Source organism: Amaranthus tricolor, chromosome 4 (genome assembly GCF_026212465.1).
Source record: "Amaranthus tricolor cultivar Red isolate AtriRed21 chromosome 4, ASM2621246v1, whole genome shotgun sequence".
In the NCBI taxonomy this organism is placed as follows: domain Eukaryota; kingdom Viridiplantae; phylum Streptophyta; class Magnoliopsida; order Caryophyllales; family Amaranthaceae; genus Amaranthus; species Amaranthus tricolor.
The window spans coordinates 10,625,661-10,647,268 of record NC_080050.1 but is presented as its reverse complement, the minus strand read 5'-3'; the positions used below and the strand labels follow the sequence as shown (position 1 = coordinate 10,647,268).

The window sequence follows — 21,608 nt, the reverse complement described above, 5'->3', positions numbered from 1 at the left end:
TCAATATGACCTATGTTTTGATTGCGTTAAACTTAAATACTTTTACAGTTCGATTGCAATACGGTCATACGACTTTTTTTTTTTTTTTGCACCGATTTAGATAACAGCTTAATATGTTACGTTTAGAGGTGTTCATTTGGGTGATTGGGTCGATTTCGGACGGGTGTCATTCGGTTCGGTTATTTTTCGGATGCATGTTGCGACGGGTCACACTCGGGTCGGGCCAGTTAGTCATGGTTCGGTTGAAGATTGGTTATTCGAGCTATCAAGTTAGAATTGGTTCGATGTCGGTTGAAGTTCGTGTCGAGTGTCAATCGGTCTCGGGTTGTCATCGGTTAATAATTGGTTTCGGTTTTACCGGGTAAAAATCAAGTTCGGGTATTTTTCAAGTAGAATTCGGCTACGAATTACTAATTACTATCGATCGAGTCAGTATCAGATTAAATTGTTAGTTGTTTTTTAATTGATGATGAGATTTCCTTTACTTAAAGCAAAATAGTTAATATGCAAATCAATTAGTGATCATTATTACTTTGTTACTTTTACTTGTTTGACCGGAAATTAAAATTATAAAGTTCTATCAATTTTCATCTAATTCGATTAAAAGTAGTTAAATAAACATTAATAATTGATTATTAACTCTAAATATATAAAACCATGTATTTATAAAATTTAATTTATTAAAATATCTATCACTTTATTAGAATAACTAATAAGGTGATTGAATATGAGTCGATCATACTTCTATGTTAAAAATTTGTTCAGGTTTACAACAGTTCAATCTAAACTTCGCTTGGGTTAAGTCGATTTTAGCTGGATCGAGTTTGGTTTCGAGCATAATTTGGGTTGGATATGACTCAGGTCGGTCATTATTAGGTTCGGGTACTTTCGGTTAACAGTTATGTGTCGGTTTAAAAAACTGGGTACAACTCGGGTTCAGTTTCCCATTTTCGGTTGTCAACCGGTTCAAGTATAACTTCGGGTCGGGTAATGTCGGTTCGATAAAGCTAAAAAAAAGCATGTTTTCGGATTGATTTGCTTTCAAATTAGGTTCGAGTTTCGGGTCGGGTCACTTTTGAACAACTCTAGTTACGTTACTCGAAGCATCTATCGAGTATCGACTAGACGACTACCACCACATGAGACCGAACCAACCCACGAGTCTCTTCTCTCTTGCATAAATGAAAGCGCACAAGTCACGTTAATGCACCTTTGGCCTATTTTACTGCCTTATTCTCTTCTTTATCCATCCATTACATTTTCACCGCCGAAATACAAAACAATACAAAAAGCTTCGTTGAAGATTCAAAAGCTTTCTTTCTTTCTCTCTCCTCGAATTTTGATTTTCAGATGAGCAAGCCCTAAATTTCAATCTCAAACTTTTAAAATTCATCAAGTTCAAATTTAATCAAACATTCCAGATCGATTTTCAAATTGAATTCAAACAATCCTTTTCTTTCTTCCTGGAAACCCTGAAATCGATTTCATTTTCTTTATGATATTTACCTTTAGTACAGATCTGAAATCTTGGTAGGAATTTATATAAATTCACAAATAGTGGCGCTTTTTTTTGCACGTCCACTATTCTTCTTTGAGATAGGTTTCGCCACTTCGCAATATTGTACATAAGAAATTTAGGATTTTCGTGGTATCTTTTTGATTTTAGGGTTAGGTTTTCGAGATTTTAGGGCTTTGTTTTTTACGAAGATGAATGACAACAATGTTAGAGGTCGTTATCCGCCCGGAATGGGTAGAGGAAGAGGTGGAATGGGCATAGATTCAGGAGGTTACGGAAACCCTAATTTTCAAGCTAGGAATTTTCAGCAACAACCGCATTATGCGCAAAGAGGAATGGTACAGAATCATCATCAGCAAATGCAGCAACACCATCAGATGCAGCAGCAACAACATAAGCAGATGCAGCAGCAACAACAACATAAGCAGATGCAGCAGCAACAACAACATAAGCAGATGCAGCAGCAACAACAATGGTTGAGGAGGAATCAGTTGGGAGGTAATTCAGAATCTGCTGGTGTCAATGAGGTTGAGAAAACAATCCAGCCGGAGGCTACTGATACGAGGTATCCATATGTTCTTTGTGTTTTTTTAATTAAATGTATTGCTTTATTGGATTTGTGAATTTGTATTCCTTGATGACTTTTTATGCCTTTGTTGAATGTCTTTTTTTTGAATGCAATAACTTGTTTATTTTTGAAAGTTTCGTAGTGAATGTCTATGTATTCCTGGAGATAAGGCTTTGACATTGTTGTTGTGGTAGTGAGTAATTGTAGTTGGGAAGATGATGTGTATTCTCAGTCATGCAAGTAATGGCAATTTGGAAAAACAATTTCTATCGTACAAATGGTTACAATCCTTTTCTTTCCCTTGGTATAGTAGAATTTTGCAGAGTCATAGGACACAAAGCTCTACGCTATCTTGTATTGGTTGGACTTGTGGAAATAGATATTCTGCATGAGTTGCAAGTCATGTATGTTTGATGTAGAGAGTACTATAGTTGCGTTGCTATTAATATTTATTATCCTTTTTGAATCGTTTAGCTGTGTATCTGTGGATTTTTTGCATATTTGTGCTATCTATCTGTGTCTCTTTCTTGTGTTTTCTTTCCCCGTGTTGCTGTTGATGTTCTGGTAGTTTTCAATAATACTCTTATTAATAGTGTCTCTAAAAGTATACTTGAGTTACAACACATCTCATAGTGTTGTGCAAATGTGTTACAACTAATGTGCAATAGATGCAATCATGCAGATCTATTTTTCTTCACATGCTCTTAGTCTTGATGTGCTAGGGTAGCAAAAGCTGCTTTTGCAATGCTTGTTTAGAGCTACTCTTCTTAATCTTTAGATTTTAGAGTTACAACACTTTCCAAAATGTTTTCAATAAAATGTGAAGGTAACAACTGAAGCCAGGGATGTTTAGTGTGGACAATGAGATTTTTGTTGCGAAATAATTGGTTTTCGTGGCTTTACTCCATGTGGTGTATCTGCTAACTTGAAACTTCTTCAATCAAAAAACTATATTAGAATCTGTTTGGTTTGCATAATACGCAATTCATGAATGGATTCAAGCAAGCAAATCCAACATGTACCCTTACGTTTACTAAAAACCATCCTCATTGCTTATCACATGCCCATCATTATTCGTTATATTTCATGTTCCATTGTTTGACAAAGGTTTTTACTAATTGTCAATTTTTATTGTTGTCTAGTTCGCAAGATTGGAAGGCAAGGTTGAAGTTACCACCACCAGACACTCGCTATAGGACAGAGGTAATTATCAAAATTTTGTTTGTGGGATTGTGTATATTGTTATCTGATGCTTGATAGGTACGGGTTAAACTCTTCATTGAATGACCTATATAATGGTCTGAACAAATATTGCAAGGCACTAGGCAGTAAGTGATTAAATGACCACAAGTCAATATGGTAGCTGCTTTTGGACATCTTGCTAGTTGTATGATATGTTTTTGTTCAACTAATTTTGTGTCAGTTCCTTCTATTTGGAGTTTTACATCACTGGGGACTCCAAAGCTAGGAAGTTTTTGGGCTTACATACATATATATATATATATATATATATATATATATATATATATATATATATATATATATATATATATATATATATATATATATATATGAAGGATTATGAGAAAACAACTAAAGTGGTGAAAATTTAAAATTAGACTAACATATGCATATAGTGCCAAGAGGTGTACATACTATCTCATAGGGTATATATAATTTTGTGAAAGAAAAAGTTCATATTATTTACAAAAATTTCATTAGCATCTGTACACCTTTTAAGCATATATGTACACCTTTTAGCAAATGTCCAATTATTTACAAAATTGCCATCGCATCTATACACCATTCAAGTTTTGGAAAATTGCCTAGAATAATCCAATATTTTCATGATTTTCCTACAATAATCTCACCTATTGATTAACAATGAAGAATCCCAATTTAATAGGGTATTTGCCAATAGCAAACTCGAATAACCGGATAACTTATTATAGCAAGTTTAATTAAACAAAAAATAAAATAAAATGTTGGAAAAAATGCTAAAATTTATTTAGAAACTTTTATGTAAATTTTAAAATTTTTCTCTAATTTAATATTAATGTTCAATGTTACTTTTTTGGTGAATTACTTACTATAACAGATTATCCTGTTATCCGATTTTATTCTAGGTGAATACCCTCATAAAGTTGGGATTATTCATGGTTAATCAATAGGTGGCATTGTTGTAGGAAAATCATTTAAATGTTGGATTATTCAAGGTAATTTTTCCTCAAGTTTTTATGTTCATCTGCTTTCAATTTTCACTATAGTTGGTTTTCACATGATCCTAATCTCATATATATATATATATATATATATATATATATAAGATCCAATAAGAAGAGTGTTTATAATAAGAAGGACATGAAGCATTGTACATCCATAATTTCAATAAGATAAAAGGATCTAAGGTCAATATAGAGCTAAAAACCTGAAATTGTAAAGGTCATTATAAATAAACGATGATAATATGTTATATAACTGAGAAGTGTTCTTAACTTATCCTTTAGTATTTTTTTTGTTAGGAGTGTTAAAAGATTTCCGATTCGAAACATCCGATTAACAGATCCGAAACATTCGATTAACAACCGGATAATTTTTTTCGGATATTTGGTTTATAAACAAGATACCAGATTCGGATCGGGGCATTTACGAAATCGAATATTCATATATTCGATTTTCTAATGTTTATATATATATATATATGTATATATATAAGTTTTCGATCATGTGAAAACCAATTAAAGTGGGGAAAATTATAAACATGTGTACGTAAAAGCTTAAAAGATGTACATATTTTGGTGGCAATTTTGTAAATGATTGAACATTTGCTAAATCATATGAACCTTTTGCTTTACAAAAATATGTACAACCTTTAAGATAATATGTACATCTTTTGCCCCCATATGTATATCTCAGTTTGGTTTTCAGTTTTTACTACTTTAGTGGTTTTCACGTGATCCTGCCCCTTGTATATATATATATATATATATATATATATATATATATATATATATAATATCCAGTGTATCCCCCTCATAGAAAATTATGATTAGGGTCCGGGAAGGGAAGAAAAACGGCAACTCATACCCATAGAGAAGAGTGCGATCAAAGAGTCCCTCGACTCGAAAAAGGTCTTCAAAGAGAGAGATACCTGCAACTTACAAATAGAATAAATAGACTACGTGCAAATAATTAAAAATAAAGATATTAAGTAAAGAAGTAAGTATAGAGCGATAACTAAAGGCAATGAACAATAACATATGATGGGTAAAAGGGACGGGTTTAGTAATGTAGGACGTGGATTAGGCCTTTTAGGTCAGGCCCTATCCGTGGTCAGGTCTTTGGAGAGGTGAAGTTCATGCAGGTCACTTTTAATCTGTTCCTCCCACGTTCTCTTAGGTCATCCTCGACTTCTGTTGCCATTAACTATGATGAATTCGATCCTTTTTACTGGGGCGTCATGGGTCTTTCTCTGCACATGCCCAAACCATCTCAACCTGTTATCCCGCATCTTCGCAGAGAGAGGTGCAACCTCTAACTTCTCCTTGATCTCCTGTTTTCTTATCCTATCTATCATAGTGTTACCACACATCCACCTCAGCATACACATTTCTGTTATTTCCATCCCTTGTTCAAAAACCTTCTTCACGGGCCAACATTGCATTCCATAGAACAACGCCGGCCTAATCCCAACGCGGTAAAATTTGCCTTTTAATCTCTTCTGGAACTTTTAATCACAAAGCATTTCGATTGTTGCTCGCCACTTAAGCCAACCCGCTTGTATATGATTAGTAACGTCTCTATCAATCTCCCCATTACTCTGAATCACCGATCTCAAATATTTGAACTTGGACGTACTTACAACAATTTCTCCCCCTATGATCACCTCTGGTTTCCCTATCGATTCTGCCCCACTGAAATTGCATCGCAAGTATCTTGTCTTCGTACGGCTTATACGCAACCCCTAGCCCTCTAGGCTTCCCTCCACTATTCCAATTTACTATTAGCCGCCTCCTTGGTTTCTGCGACCAAAACTCCATCGTTGGCGAAAAACAAGTACCATGGTACGGTTTTCCAGATAGATTTAGCTATTTCCTCCTTAATTACCGTAAAAATCAAAAGACTTAGTACTGATCCCTGGTGTAGTCCCACTTTAATAGGGAAAGATTCTGTCATACCCACCGGTGTTTGTATGTTAGTCGACACTTTGTCATACATGTCCTGTATTACCTCAATATAGCTTCGTGAAATACCTCTATTCTTAAGACTACCCCAAACGATGCTTCGTGGTATGCTATCGTACGCTTTTTCTAGGTTAATGAACACCAGATGCAAATCCTTTTTTCGCTCCCTATTCTTTTCCATCAATATCCTCAAAATATGAATTGCCTCGGTTGGTATGGTCTCCTAGATGGATTTAGAGATTTCCTCCATAATGACCGTAAAAATGAAATGACTTAGTGCTGATCCCTAATGTAGTCCCACTTTAATAGGAAAAGATTCTGTTATACCCACCAATGTATGTATGTTAGTCAACACTCTGTCATACATCTCTTGTATTTCCTCAATGTACCTTCGTGAAATACCTCTATTCTTGAGACTATCCCAAACGATGCTTCGTGGTATGCTATCGTACGCTTTCTCCAGGTTAATGAACACCAGATGCAAATCCTTTTTTCGCTCCCTATACTTTTCCATCAATCTCCTCAAAATATGAATTGCCTCGGTAGTTGATTTTCCCGGCATGAATCCGAATTGGTTCTCTCTAATAACCTGTCTCTCGTCTAATTTTTTTCTCAATCACTCTTTCCCATAGTTTCGTAGTGTGGCTTAGAAGTTTGATTCTCTATAGTTCCTGCATACTTGTGCATTACCCTTGTTTTTAAACAGTGGGATAACCCTCCATTCTTCTGGCATCTTACTAGACTTCAAGATGACATTAAAGAGGTTAGTAAGCCAATGAATTCCCTCCTATCTTAAACCCCTCCACATCTCAATCAGAATGTTATCAGGTCCAACTGCTTTTGATCCCCCAATTTTTGAGAGCTTCTCCTATTTCCGCTGTGGTAATATCAATAATCAACATATAATACATGTATATATATATACACACACACACACACATATATATATATATATATACATACATATATATATATATATATATATATATATATATATATATATATATATATACACACACACATATATATATATACACATATATATACACACACACACACACACATCTATATATATATATATGTATCAGACTGTCTGTCTGTTTGTGTGTGTGATTTGGTTCATGTGAAAATAATTAAAGTGGTGTGTATATATATATATGTGTGTGTGTGATTTGGTTCGTTTGAAAATTAATTAAAGTGGTGAAAATTGAAAACAAACGTACATAAAAGCTTAAATGGTGTATATATGTCGGTGACGATTTTGTAAATAATTGAACATTTGTTAAAGGTTGTACATAATTGCTTAAAAGGTGTACATATTCGGATGACATTTATGTTAATAATATATATATATATATATATATATATATATGTATGTATATATTATATATATATACATATATATATATATATATATATATATATATATATATATATATATATACATACATATATATATATATATGTATATATTTTATATATATACATATATATATATATATATATATATATATATATATATATATATATGTATATATTTTATATATATACATATATATATATATATATATATATATATATATATATATATATATATTGTCTCGCTTTTAATTTCGTCCACACAATTCATACTCTCTCTTCATTTATTACCACTTAAAAATTATCATCTAATAAAAAGGGACAAGTGAGTATCATCTAATCAAAAAGGGAAAATGAGTGTATATATATATACATATATATATATATATATTATTTTACATTGTCGGTACGAACTTTTGCAAAAGGCCTGTTGTAGCAAATATTAAAAAAACTTCCACAAAGTAGCGGCGTACATTTGGAATTTAAGCTGCCGTAACATTATGAATAAAAAAATGTTTGATTTTTTGTTATCTTGGGAAATTTTGTTTTTGCCCTAGTGTAATTTACATTAAGCCATTCTCCTTCATCCATCTTCTTCTTGCATTCATCTTCTTTCATCAATCTTCTAATTCGTTCAACCATGAATGCAAGAAGATGACTTTATAGCAATTTAATGGCCAAGAATTATTGTTAAATGCTGTAGTACAATCAAACTTCATCATCCTATTTAAACTGCCAATCTACTTCAACAATGGGAAAAAAAAAGGAAAAATCAGATAAAAGAGGGAAATCTTACAATAAGGAACAGGAGCTTCCTGAACAATCCTCTCCAAAGTATCATAAACCAGCTTACTTGGTCATGTTTTTAGTATCATCCCATTTTCTTGAAGGCTCTGTTTTTAGTCATGTTCTGATTGTATCCTGTTTACAAGTATCTTATGTTTTTTCTCTTTAGGATGTGACGACAACCAAAGGGAATGAATTCGAGGACTATTTTCTTAAGCGCGAGTTATTGATGGGTATATATGAGAAGGGGTTTGAAAGGCCATCTCCTATTCAGGAAGAAAGTATTCCAATTGCACTTACTGGGAGTGATATTCTTGCTAGAGCGAAAAATGGAACAGGAAAAACTGCTGCTTTTTGCATTCCAGCTTTGGAAAAAATTGATCAAGACAACAATGTTATTCAAGGTTGTTTTCTAAATTATCTTGTCATTTGACAATTATATTTCCACTATTTCTTTTTGAAAATTCTTTTGCATCATTATTTCTTATTTTACTTTGCACGTTTTAGATCTTTCGAGTTCTCGTTTAAGCTATCCTTTTAATATTGGACTTGAATATCTTTTCCCTGTGCTGGCTATAGAACTGCCAATTTGTGGATAAATATCGTTAATATGAATTCATAAATTCATAATAAATAGAAAAGTTAATGCTCCCTCACTTCCTAATTTCTATTTTCTATTTAGTTTGTCGCACTTTGCAGCATTTTCTTTTTCTTTTTTTGGCTGTGGTCATGCTCCTTTTCTTTTAATGTCATCCACAAATTCATTCTCTCTCTTCGTTTCAGTCATTTATTTCTTCCATCCATTTGTCTTTTGTCCTGTTCTTCAACTACAAATTAATATTTCAACTTCAAATTAAATGTGCGATTTCATGGGGACAAAGGGAGTATAAGTATGGAGTGGAAGATGTTGTATGCCAATTGATGTGATTTGAGTGAGACTTCGACTATTAATGTATGTCCGCATCCAGTGGTTTTGCTAATTATGAAGCTTATATTGCAGTTCTCCAATGTGATTATTATTGTTATCTCACACCTGTCTTTGTGCAGCTGTCATCCTGGTCCCTACTAGAGAATTGGCTCTCCAGACATCACAGGTTTGTAAAGAACTTGGGAAGCATCTTAAAATTCAAGTTATGGTCACCACTGGTGGAACCAGTTTGAAAGATGATATCATGCGACTGTATCAACCAGTTCATTTGCTTGTGGGAACTCCTGGACGTATTTTAGACCTTGCAAAGAAGGGAGTTTGCGTTCTGAAAGAATGTTCAATGCTTATAATGGATGAGGTATAGTCTTTGTGTTCTATTTTCTTGGCAGAACATACCTTTGCCTCACGTTTGATGCTTTATTTTGTGTAACAGTAAAAGTCAAATATTTTTAGACTATTCTGAGCTACCTTTAGTGTTTGTCTCATCTTTTCGATGAATTATCTATAATTGATGGTGCTTTGGCTGCTTGGAGAGGTGGTTTAGGGACTAGTGTCTTAGACTCCAAATGATAGAACTTTTAAATTAAGGGAACTTCTTTTGATTCGCAGGCCTCATTTCGTTGTTAGAGTTGGTGTATTAGAGAACTGTTGGTGCATGTTTGGTGGCATTCCTTGTCATCCATGGTCGTTCTTTGAACTTATTGGATATACTGATGAATGTTTTCTTTCTTTTGTTCCTATGTGAGCGTTGAATGTTATCCTCAATAGTTTGCTTGACATGGTCACATGAATAGTTCACTTAAAATATTTTCTATAGACATCCTTTCATAAGTAGTTTGTTTGACTGGCTGGCCTGAGTTGACTACCACTAATGGTAGGGTGTGTTCACTACATGCTACATGTATGGTTGTTATCTTGAACTATCTGCCTGTAATAGACTGTTGCTGGTTTACTGTTGCCACTTTGAAGCTGAATTAGATTAATTTCCATGTAAATTTGCCAGTAATATGTGTGACAAAGATGACATTACTCACCGCGAGTTCTCTTAAGTGCTCCCTTTAACTTCTTGCAGGCTGATAAGCTTTTGTCTCCAGAATTCCAACCATCTATTGAGCAACTTATCCAATTTATGCCAACAAATCGTCAGATTTTAATGTTTTCAGCTACATTCCCTGTAACTGTCAAAGATTTTAAAGATAGATATCTACATAAGCCGTATGTAATCAACTTGATGGACGAGCTTACTTTGAAGGGTATAACACAATTTTATGCTTTTGTTGAAGAAAGACAAAAAGTTCATTGCCTCAACACCCTTTTCTCCAAGGTTTGACAAAAAATTGTATATAATATCAAATACTTTTGGTTGATTGTAATGTACTTTCTGTCTTGGTGTTTATTGTTTTGAATCTATTTTCAGCTTCAAATCAACCAGTCAATTATTTTCTGCAATTCTGTGAACCGTGTTGAGTTGCTAGCCAAGAAGATTACAGAGCTCGGGTATTCTTGCTTTTACATTCATGCAAAGATGCTGCAAGATCATCGCAACAGAGTTTTCCATGATTTTCGTAATGGTGCATGCAGAAACCTTGTGTGCACTGGTAAGTCCATGCTACAGTCGATATTGCAGAAAAGTTTTTACTGCTTTTGTTTGCCTCAAATTGTACAGGAGTGCGGCTTGATAATATTTTGCTAACTTTTGAGGTGTTTGTTCCAATTGAAATTTCATGTTGGAAAAATTGAACTTATTTACTTTTTTTTTTTAGCTTTTCCTGTAGTTCTTTAGCTCTTCTATTTGTTGGTGATTACGCAACGTGAATTTTACACTATTATTCTAGATGTTTTGTTTATATGCTCTATAATGAAAGTTGATTTTCATGATTAGCTAAAATTCAGAATGTATGCCTAAATTTTCTTGGTGCATATGGTTGTAATGTATGAAAGAACAATGTTGCTAAGAATAGCAGACAGAGGTTGCTTAAGCTCTGTTTGCATATTGCATAGTGCAAAAACTTGGCCACATCGCATTACATTGACCTCGTTGTATAGGTTTTTAAAAAAAGAACCGCTATTTTCCGTTTTATAAAGTTGTAAAACTGCCATGTATTGGGCTGTATCAAGGGGTATCTCATGCTTTTGACTGACATTTGGGCGTTATGATAACTGTATAATTCCTATAACCACATCACCGTTCCATTCACTCGAGCGTGACCGTCATTGGATTTTTGCACTATGTTAAATACGGTATCATCTGTAAAAATAGCTTTTAGTTGAGTATTTAACCAGTTAATAATTAACATAGTGCCAGAGTTTAAAATTTTTTCACCGTGCTTACCTCTCTGTTATGTTGGTTTTAAGCCTTTGTATTCCCACATTTTTGGTTATCTAGTTGTTTCGTGTCAGTTCATTGAACTATATATGTTATTTTCTCTAATGTTGCATACCAAATGGATCTTTGGCAAATGAATTTGTGTTATGGAACGTGTCTATAGTGGTGGATTGCCCATGTATCCTTTTTGGATCCGCTAACATTTTCACTTGTATTTTACTAGAATTTAGCCAATATGTGATTATTTTACCTTCCGGGATTTTGTGCAGATTTATTTACTAGGGGTATAGACATTCAGGCTGTCAATGTCGTAATCAATTTCGACTTCCCAAAGAATTCTGAAACCTACCTCCACAGGGTATGTTTGTGTCAATTTTTAGCTTCCATTCATGTTCCAACATTTTGAAAGCTTTTCCCCAAAAACGCTCATGTGGTGATTTTTGTAAGCACAGGTTGGTCGATCAGGGAGGTATGGGCATCTTGGTCTAGCTGTGAATTTGATCACTTATGAAGATCGTTTTAACTTGTAAGTATCCTTCTCTTTTAATTTGTTTTTATTTTCAATCTTTGATGGGTGTTTTTTGTTCTAATCTTTTGATATCTACAATAGGTATAAGATTGAGCAAGAACTTGGAACTGAAATAAAGCAGATTCCTCCACATATAGATAATGCAGTCTACTGTCTTTAAGTAATTGAGTTGGTTGATGCTACGTTTTATGGATGACCAATTGTTGTTCATGGTAAGTGTATTTTTAGCCCTTGTATTTCCTTACTGTTCGTTGAGGAAATTGAGTAATTTCCTTGATTGAGCGTTTCTTGGACGCTTTATTTGATCAGTATGCAAGCGTTTTTAGGTTGTTGTCCAAGTGGTGCTTAACGTTGCTCGAATGTGGTGTCAAATGAGTCAGAGCCTTACATTTCAGATGTGTGTTTAGTGTAACGTAGAAAAGGGTTGCTAGATTGCTGTTGGAGTGACACGCCTCATCTCCTAATTGTGGTTTTAAATGAGCAAATATTGATTGGATTTATGGACAAGAGATCAAGTAAAAGAACTAAATTTACGTTAAGGTTTGCGTCTTGGAAGAAACTCTGGTGTACGTTAAGAGAAAAGGGTTTTATGGAAAGGGTTGCTAGATTGTTGTTTTGAGTGACGCTCCTCATCTCTTAAATGTGGTGTCAAATGTTAAATGGTATTGCGTATAAGAGACGAAGAAAAAGAATTAGCTTTAAGTTAAAATTGATATCTTGGAAGAAACTCTTTGGTTAATGTTATGAGAAAGCATAAATTTTCAAAATACAAAATGGCTTGGTGGAGAGCCCAAGTTATTCATAAGACCAGAATATATGAAAATTATGGTATGGATAAATAGTTAGCCAATAATTTATAAGAGGTGTGTAGAATAAACAATATAATTATGAGAATGAAACTTGTGTATGAAAGATAAAAATATTGAATTTCATCAATACATGTGCGCTTATAGCAGCGCGGTGATTATTACAATCATGGTAGGGCTCGACAAACACAAAGTTGCTTTGAGAGTGTCCATGGAGGTTTTTTGATATGGAAAGAGAGTGGAAATAACATTACATGAAACAAGATTCGATCCGCGACGTGAAATAGAAACATAAATGAAAAACGTTGATATAGAGTTTTGAAACGTAGGAAACAAATCTTGATCTATTCTTCCCCCAAATAAATTCAATGTTGGTAGAGCTAAAATCTCACATCTAAAAATTATTATATAATCAAAAAATTAATGTTTCTTATTTTTTTCCATTATGATTTATGAATTTTGAAATAAAATAAAATTGAATGTTTTCTATTTTTAAAGACTATACATGACAAAAAATAAAGATATAAACAAGACAAACTAAAAAGTAAAGAAGTGAACACATCTTAAATCTGAATAATTTTTTTTAAAAAAATCAGATAGTTGAAAAGGCACTCTTTTTTTTCTTTTTATTTCACGCCATTTATCGTATAACAACCAGGAGCTAGGTTTTCCTTTCTCTTTGTTTTCATTGTGCTTTTTTGTCACTTTTCTTTTTCTCTTCCATTGTCATGTCGAAGAAAAGTTTAGTGTTAGCGAACCAAAACGTCACTACTGGCAATCTAAGTTGCATTTTTTTTGGCACGAACAATCGGAAACATAGTTTGAGGTATGTTTTGCGTTTCTTGTAGCTGAGTGGCAATCTGTGGAAGTTGCACAAGCATATAATTTGTTAGTACTTAATGTGTGGGTAGAAAGCATAAAAAATTATTTGATGACTTATAGAAGTGGAGAGAATGCAACCTAAATTGATTAATTGTCTCTTTGCTAGAAGAAATGATATAGTAAGTTGCCTAACTTCTAAGGCCATACTAAGTGAGTGTGTAGTCACCCAAATACCCTCACAAATTTTTTACTCTTTGATGTTCGTATAAAGCTCGCACAAGAATAATATCGAAGGGCAAAGAAGAATCAAATGATGGATCTTAAAAGTGGAGAAATTTTTTGTTGATAATCATCGCATTGAATTGGACAAGCAAGATGTGGCTTCAATTTGAATGCAGTTAAGAAAATTTTCATTCATGCAACTATATCTTAGGAGAATCAAAGGGAGGTGTGGTAGTAAAAACATGGAAAATAGTGGCGGCTGCTGATGTGTTTGTGAAAATGATCGCGATTTTGCTGTAATGGCTATAACAAAGTAATAATACGAATCTCGAAAAAATGAGCGTGGATTTTTTTTAAAAAAATCACATATGGGGTATTTTGAACTTAAAATTGCATTATTGTTAAACAATTGTTATGCAATAATATGCCATACCTATTATAATGGAATCTTATCAATGACAAATAACATAATCGAAAAATATCATTGAAACAGTGAATAATGGGCGTTAAACATTATTTCACGATCAACGCGGCATTTTGACTGTGAAAATTCATGCATCGTAGTATATGAAATTCAATGTCGCAAAAACTCTCAAACAAGTTACTTATCGGGCATTACACAACATAAAGGGTGGTTGAAGGGAAAGTAAAAATCGCAAGGCGCAAGAAATTAAAAACAAAGACTATCGTTTAGGTTTAAGGCGAATGTAGAAGTGTGGGAAAATTGCAAGATACTAGCCAAAACCAGGAAAAATTAAGAGGTATGTTTGGTAAAATTAGAAGTGTATGGAGAAGTATACAACAAGTTGTACTTGAAGAAGCGGAAAGGATCTTGATAGGTTGGAAAAAAGGAGATGAGTGATTGAAAGGGATCTTAGTAGAGTGAAATGTATCAAAGATGAACAATAGAGCTTTCTTGTCCAAGATGAATATGTTGTGCCTTTCACGAAAGAAAGAAAAACAATGGGTCACATAACAAAGGAGGCCAAAACAAATTAATGAGACCACAACAACAATGAATCTGTTATAACAACAGAATGAACCATCTTAAGAGGTGGCACTAGCAATTTAACTTTATAAATATGAGGAATTAAATAGTAGCTTATTATCAGAAGTTTTGTAAAGAATTACCTATTGTGGTAAAGGACTGAGCTATACTCGAAAATTGCCTTTATTCTATACTTCTCTTTCATTCTCAGTATATCAAAAATCTTTCCCCTTCTTCTAAATTCTGCACTTCTTTCTTTTCTGTAAGTTCTAAATTCTCATTTCATAGCAGAATACTGGTCAAGATGTAATCGAGACGTTGAGTTTTGCTTTCTTAGGTTATTAAGAAAAGATGGACTTCAATAGTTCAACACTTCCATATGGGTTAAAATATTGGGGTTCAATAGAAAATAAGGAAGTGGATTAATTAAGATGCATTTGTTAAGATTGATGAGCAATGATGCGCTAGGGCTTAGAGTATGTTTGGATAGCAGTTTAGGATGGAGGAGAAGGGCGAGGGAGGGAAAGGGAAAGGAATGATATTGATATTGATACTGTGTTTTCCTCTCAAATTCTTTTCATTATTGAAGGATTTAATTTATATAAAATTGAAGGACGTTTTAATTTTCTTTCATTTTTATCTCACTTCTTTTGCTGTTCAAATTTAGGAAATCTACTCCCCTCATTTCATTATGTGTCGTTTCTCTCTATCCTCCACATTGATGCATATTATTCAAACTTACGACACGAATTTGGAATCTCAAAAGACAAAACAAGAGAATTCATTTTGTTGGTGCGACAATGTGTAAAGAAGATCGGAAACTGAACTAGTTGAAAATGCATAAGGTTGAAATTTAGTGGAATTTAAAAGAGAAAGAGATAGGTCGAAGATGATAGGAATGCCAAGAGTGAAGGTTAACATGAATAAATGACATTGGTAAACAAATTAGAATAGTAGAAATTTTAAAGAATGAAGGAGGTAATTGTCATATATGGGATATAAGGGTATTAAGAGTACTTTATTATGTGTTAGTATAAATAAGGATGGTAGAGAAAGATATCAGAAAATTGTATTAGACTTTTAGGTTTAGTTTTATACTCAGTTTTAGGAGATTGCAAACCTTTTGAATGCTTGTGATACTATTGTACTATTAGTTGAAACATACTAAAATACCTGTAGGAAAACTTGACAATTTCTGTTATTTCCTCTTTTCGTCTTTTTTCTCTTTTTCACTTTTCTTTTGTTTCTTCTTTTGAAACCTTCATTTCTTACCCTTCTCCATTGCGTATTTTCGTAGATACAAGTTTCCTTAACTGAAATATTCTAAGTTTTTTTTCTAACTATTCAAAAATTACATCATTAGTCTTCTTTGTAGCCACTTTCACCTTTAGTAATTTTCCTCAAACTCCTTTAGATTTTTCAAAAACATCCATTTTTTCTTGAAAGAGACCTTTAAGAATCTTGAAAATTTTCTTTTACCTTCTTTTTAAACTTCTAAATTAGCTTTCATCTATCCGGATGTCTCTTTCACCAAGCATGTAACTCAATCGTCTTTTGTACTCCTTGAGCAATTTATTATGCTATTCACTTGTATCAAATGTAGTTTTGGTTTCTTGTGGTCATGTCCACATTGAAGCTTTTGTTATCTCCAATCTATCTTCAAAACTGAAGGCAATATTTGATGAAGAATTATGCCTTTCGCTAGAAATTGATCTTCTTTGATACCAGTTGTAATATACTTGATTCATCATCATTTCAGAATATTAATTGTGGGCTAACAATAGCAAGTAATAAGGTATTTGAATGAGGATGTAAAAGGATGTATATTGCTGTAATTCAAGATTACAATAATACTGTCGTAACACAAGCATTCGAGAGGCTTGCGTGCTCCCAAATGCCAAGAATCAGTATAAAACTCGTCCTAAGAATCTAATACAATTTTCTATTGTCTTTCTCTACTCCCCCTTCCTTATTTATTCATTATTCCTCCTAGAATATACAAACTAACACATACTAAAATATCCATAATATCCTTAAATCCCATATATGACAGAAATATGTGTGGAAGATAATTAAAATTGATTTAGTTGTAAATAGTATTGAAAAGAATTGAATAAAGTATAATCTACATAACCTCTGAGCTCTTGACTCCTTGTTCATGTAGCCGACCCCATATGTTGGATTGAGGCTCTTTGACATTATTGTTGTAGACTTGTGTCTTTTTCTTGATGTATTTGTGACATAGACTACTTGATGATCTCTCAGTGTTAAAAAACATGATTATTCACCTATTTTTTTTGCTTAGGCCATAAAAACCCAATTCACCTCTCCACTAAGTTTTTTTCAAAAAGTCAAGACTGAAAGTTTACTAGGATCTTTGAGAATTGAGGGCAGAGACTATTGATTTTTGAGTAGTCCAAAGTATTGTTATTGTAGGCAATGGGTAATTCATGGTTAGAAAGGTCCTGGATCGAGGTTTTTTTTCTGGAATGATGGTGGAAATTTTGCTAGAAGGAAACTAGCTGAAACATAACATAGGGCTGGGTTGCTATAAGATTTTACACAAAACTGAAAATTGTTTAATGATGTTTTGCAAGAGAGCAACAATTAATTCACTTGAGCATGATAGTTCAGTAACTCTTAAAATATGTAATCCTTCTAAAGTTTTTGGTAGTCGTTATGATTTGACATCAATTTTGCCATTGTTAATTTAGGATTTTAAAATAGTTGGTTTTATAAGGGTTTTTATAAATCTCCCATTCCCCAGTTCAATTAAGAACTTAGATTCTAAGAATTTTGTTTTTACTATAAATAAAAACTGACCTAGTCTTGGATAATGTTGGTCATTTCCAGTATCCTATATATTTTTGTGTTATTGTTTTAAAAAAAATTAATAAGGGGTAGGCATATCAATGTGGCATTAAGACTTTTTGACCGCTACCTCAATGAGATGCTCATGCTGAAATCTTGCGTCATTAAGTGGTTCATTGGCTTAATAATGAGAAGCTCATGCCCCATTTTTCGCATCATTAACTGGGTCATTGGCTTAATAATGAGAAGTTCATGCCCCATTTTTCGCATCATTAAGTGGGTCACTGGTTTGATAATGAGATGCTCATAACCCATTTCCATACATTAATTGGGTGATTGGGTCATTTGCTCTAGTCCTTTATAAATAGTTGTGATTATAGTCAATGTGACTTCCTTCTTTGGAAAAGGTGGTCCTTAGGAGTGGGGTTTTTGTGAAGTCATGTGGGTTAGGGCTGGTTCTTGAGGATTTCTTTGCATTTATGTTTGCGACTTGATTTGATGCATGTGATCACATGGTCTATTAGTTGCAGTTGTGATTTTCAATCATGCATGTTCTTGAAATAAATGTGAAAATTCCAAAGATTTTGTCTTTAATTTAAAATCTCTGTGAAGATGATGGTAAATATATTTTTTCTAATCACTAAAATGCATTTTTTAAGACAAAAAAAAAGGAACATCTACATCATGCTTTTGGTGGGTAACTAGGATTGATTTATTGCAGTCTATGTCAAATACGCTCCCTTCAATGTACATACTAATTCTTTTTTAGGGCGGTAGTCATGTTAGTTATGAATTGTGATGAGGGTGGAAGCCATGATGCAGAGCAATGCATTTTTTTAGACGAATTGGCGTTTGATGTCGGAGGTCATCTTGTACATATTTTTGACTCATCGGCTTTCCAAGTCTAAATTTACTTGTTCGTTTACAGGTAGGATCAAGATTGGATTGTCCAGCTTCAGCATCAGGATTCAGGATTGTGATTACGTTTTAGACTTTGGGTGATGTGTAGGCGTTATTTCTGCTGCTAGGTGAACTTGTGCAGATCTTTAAGGAATGTTCCCTGCTAGTGTGCTACTAGATATTACTATTTTGTAGGTTGGAGATATTTTGAGGATTGGATATTTATGAAATTTAGTTAGGGTGTTGCTGTTTGGTGGGTTATGTGGTTGCATTAAGTGGATCGATAGATGTGCCATTCCTCCATCTGGCTTCCCTCATCAACCTGCTAGGTTTCTTCCTATCCATTTGCTGCATTAGCCTGTTGAGGCGGTTGAATTTCCAGTCTGTTTCCGTGAAGATATTAGCATGGCTGCCTATTAATAAATTACTCTATATACTCAATGTGAGATATTAGTTTGTTTAAGTGCTATTCATAAAATTTTTTTAGTTCTTTGCCGTCTTGGCGTTTTCTGCTTTTGTGTTTTTGATGGAGGACGAAAAAAAAGATAGTTGGTATAATCTGGTTTAGTCCTTTGTTAGTTATCAAAATACTTGCAATTCTAGCCTTTTGTTGTTTGGGCCAAAGCCAACGATGATGCTGATTGTAAGCTCTAGATAGTAGATAACATGCTGCAGGAGTGCAGGTAGGCAGTTCCAGAGGATGAAGAAATGGGTAAAAACTTGGATTGTTAGATAATGGAACGTGAAAGAGCAAAGCATACTGTTTGGTTATTGTTCTTGCTATGCATGCTGTCTGCTCGATTTGCTGGAATATGAGTTTCTTTCTGAACTGATATTACCAATATTTTTTACTCCATATTGTTGATTCAACAACCGACTTTTATAATTTTATTTGAATGTTATATTTTTGTGTTTTAATTGCATTATTCACTTGCAACTAAAATATGACGGATATCAATACTAATAAAATGTGAGCGAGTCGAAGCAAAGTGCAAATTGAGTTTAATCTAATATGATTAAACCATGCTTTCATCACTTATTCTTAGGTTAGATTTGGATTAGATAGATCATAAACATTTGTGCTGCCATACACTTAAATAGTCACATCATACAAGAAAGATTTTATATATATATATATATATATATATATATATATATATATATATATATATATATATATATATATATATATATATATATAGACAATAGGTGTACATACTATCATATAGGATGTATATATTTTTATGAAGGATAAAGTTTATATTATTTACAGAAATGTCATTTGAATATGTACGCTTTTTAAGTATTTATGTACACCTATTAGAAAATATCTAATTATTTACAGAATTGTCTTTGGAATATGTACACCATTTAAACTTATGTACATCTGATTTTAGTTTTCATCACTTTAATTGATTTCACATGATCCAATATATATATATATATATATATATATATATATATATATATATATATATATATATATATATATATATATATATCATTTGGATAATTTGAAAATCAATTAAAATGATGAAAACAAATAACAGGTGTATATAAAAGTTTAAATCAATCAAAATTTTCACACCGTAATTTATTGCAATACTAAAGTGAAATAATAAAGATAATTATAACATCTCAATTATATTACGAGTTTATAAACTGTAAATGTAGACAACAACTCAAGGCACTATAACTGTGGATCCCTTAATTCCTTATCTTCATCAATTTAAAACACAACCATAAACTCATAATTTGTGGAGAGATTAACATTTCATTGCACCAATATTTTTTTATATTTCAACATGTTATATTTAAAGGCGTGAAAACATAACATATATCAACATGTTCTAAAACCTTTTATTCTTTCAAATCCTATCATATTTAACATGTAGTGCACTCATGATAACATTTGATTTTTAATTGCACGACTCATTACATACAATTAAGAGTACAATATTTAATCAAATAAGAAATTTTAAAAATAAAGAAAAACAGATATTTAATTTTGCAAATTGATTCAGGTTTGGAATATTCAACTTGAATTATCCAATTATTAAACATCGGATAAATTAATATCAGAGATGTGATGTAGTCTTAGTTTATGGAGAGAGAAAGTCTAATCATGCCTGGTCAAAATAAGAATATTTTTACTTATTGTGTATTAATAATATGCTTTTGGGTTTTAAAGCCTTTTAGGTGGATGTAGCCCATATTATGTGTTCATATTTTATGTACAAACAATGAGATGAAGCATAAAGAATGAAATAGCATGAAGAAGATGACAAAAACGAACATCATTAACCTCATTTTTGGGTAGTTTAAGGGAAATATTTACTCAAATGAGGAGACTAATTTTCTATTTCTTCTTCTCTATCACTTTATATATGACAATAACATTTTTTTAAATTTCTATTATAATAACCTTGTTTTCTTAGATTGACTTTTATTTAGTCCATAAATACTTACTTCCAATACAAACACGACCTTAAGAAGGATAACTAAAAATATAAATTGCTGCAATTAATTGAAATGCAAGAAGTAACGGAATACTGACTATGTAAGAAGTTAAAAGAACCAAAATTGTGTTGGAGTTGACTAAAAAGAAAAGTTAGGTTAGAATGGTCACAACTTACAACACCTTTGCCTTAAAGAAGCTAAGCTTTCCATTATAAATTCCTAAATCTCATGCCTCATGGTTGTTTTATGTTGCCTTCTAACATTGCGCAATTTTAGGTTTGGTCTTAGCTTTTAACTCAAGTAATCAGCAATGGTGAAAAAATGTATTGATAGTACACTTATTTTTATGGGTACTTGTGAATTTTCTGCTGAAATCGACCACATTTATTGCATTTCATAGTCA

At 32.7% G+C, this 21,608-nt stretch overlaps 1 protein-coding gene across 1 annotated transcript; it reads left to right on the top strand.

Moving 5' to 3' along the window:
- Positions 1 to 1,208: 1,208 nt before the first annotated feature.
- Positions 1,209 to 19,840, top strand: LOC130810470 (DEAD-box ATP-dependent RNA helicase 8-like). Its single transcript, XM_057676543.1, has 10 exons — positions 1,209 to 2,081; positions 3,227 to 3,287; positions 8,583 to 8,817; positions 9,461 to 9,699; positions 10,414 to 10,665; positions 10,759 to 10,939; positions 11,937 to 12,025; positions 12,120 to 12,193; positions 12,278 to 12,408; positions 18,774 to 19,840. Exons 1-9 carry the CDS (start codon positions 1,708 to 1,710, stop codon positions 12,354 to 12,356), a joined length of 1,584 nt encoding a protein of 527 aa, XP_057532526.1. The 5' UTR covers positions 1,209 to 1,707; the 3' UTR covers positions 12,357 to 12,408; positions 18,774 to 19,840.
- The last annotated feature ends 1,768 nt before the right edge of the window (positions 19,841 to 21,608 follow it).

Coding starts and splice junctions, on each gene's coding strand:
- LOC130810470 (XM_057676543.1), top strand. CDS start 1,708: ATGAATGACAACAATGTTAGAGGTCGTTATCCGCCCGGAATGGGTAGA. Junction 10,940..11,936: donor CAGAAACCTTGTGTGCACTG/GTAAGTCCATGC, acceptor GATTTTGTGCAG/ATTTATTTACTAGGGGTATA. Junction 12,026..12,119: donor CTGAAACCTACCTCCACAGG/GTATGTTTGTGT, acceptor TTGTAAGCACAG/GTTGGTCGATCAGGGAGGTA.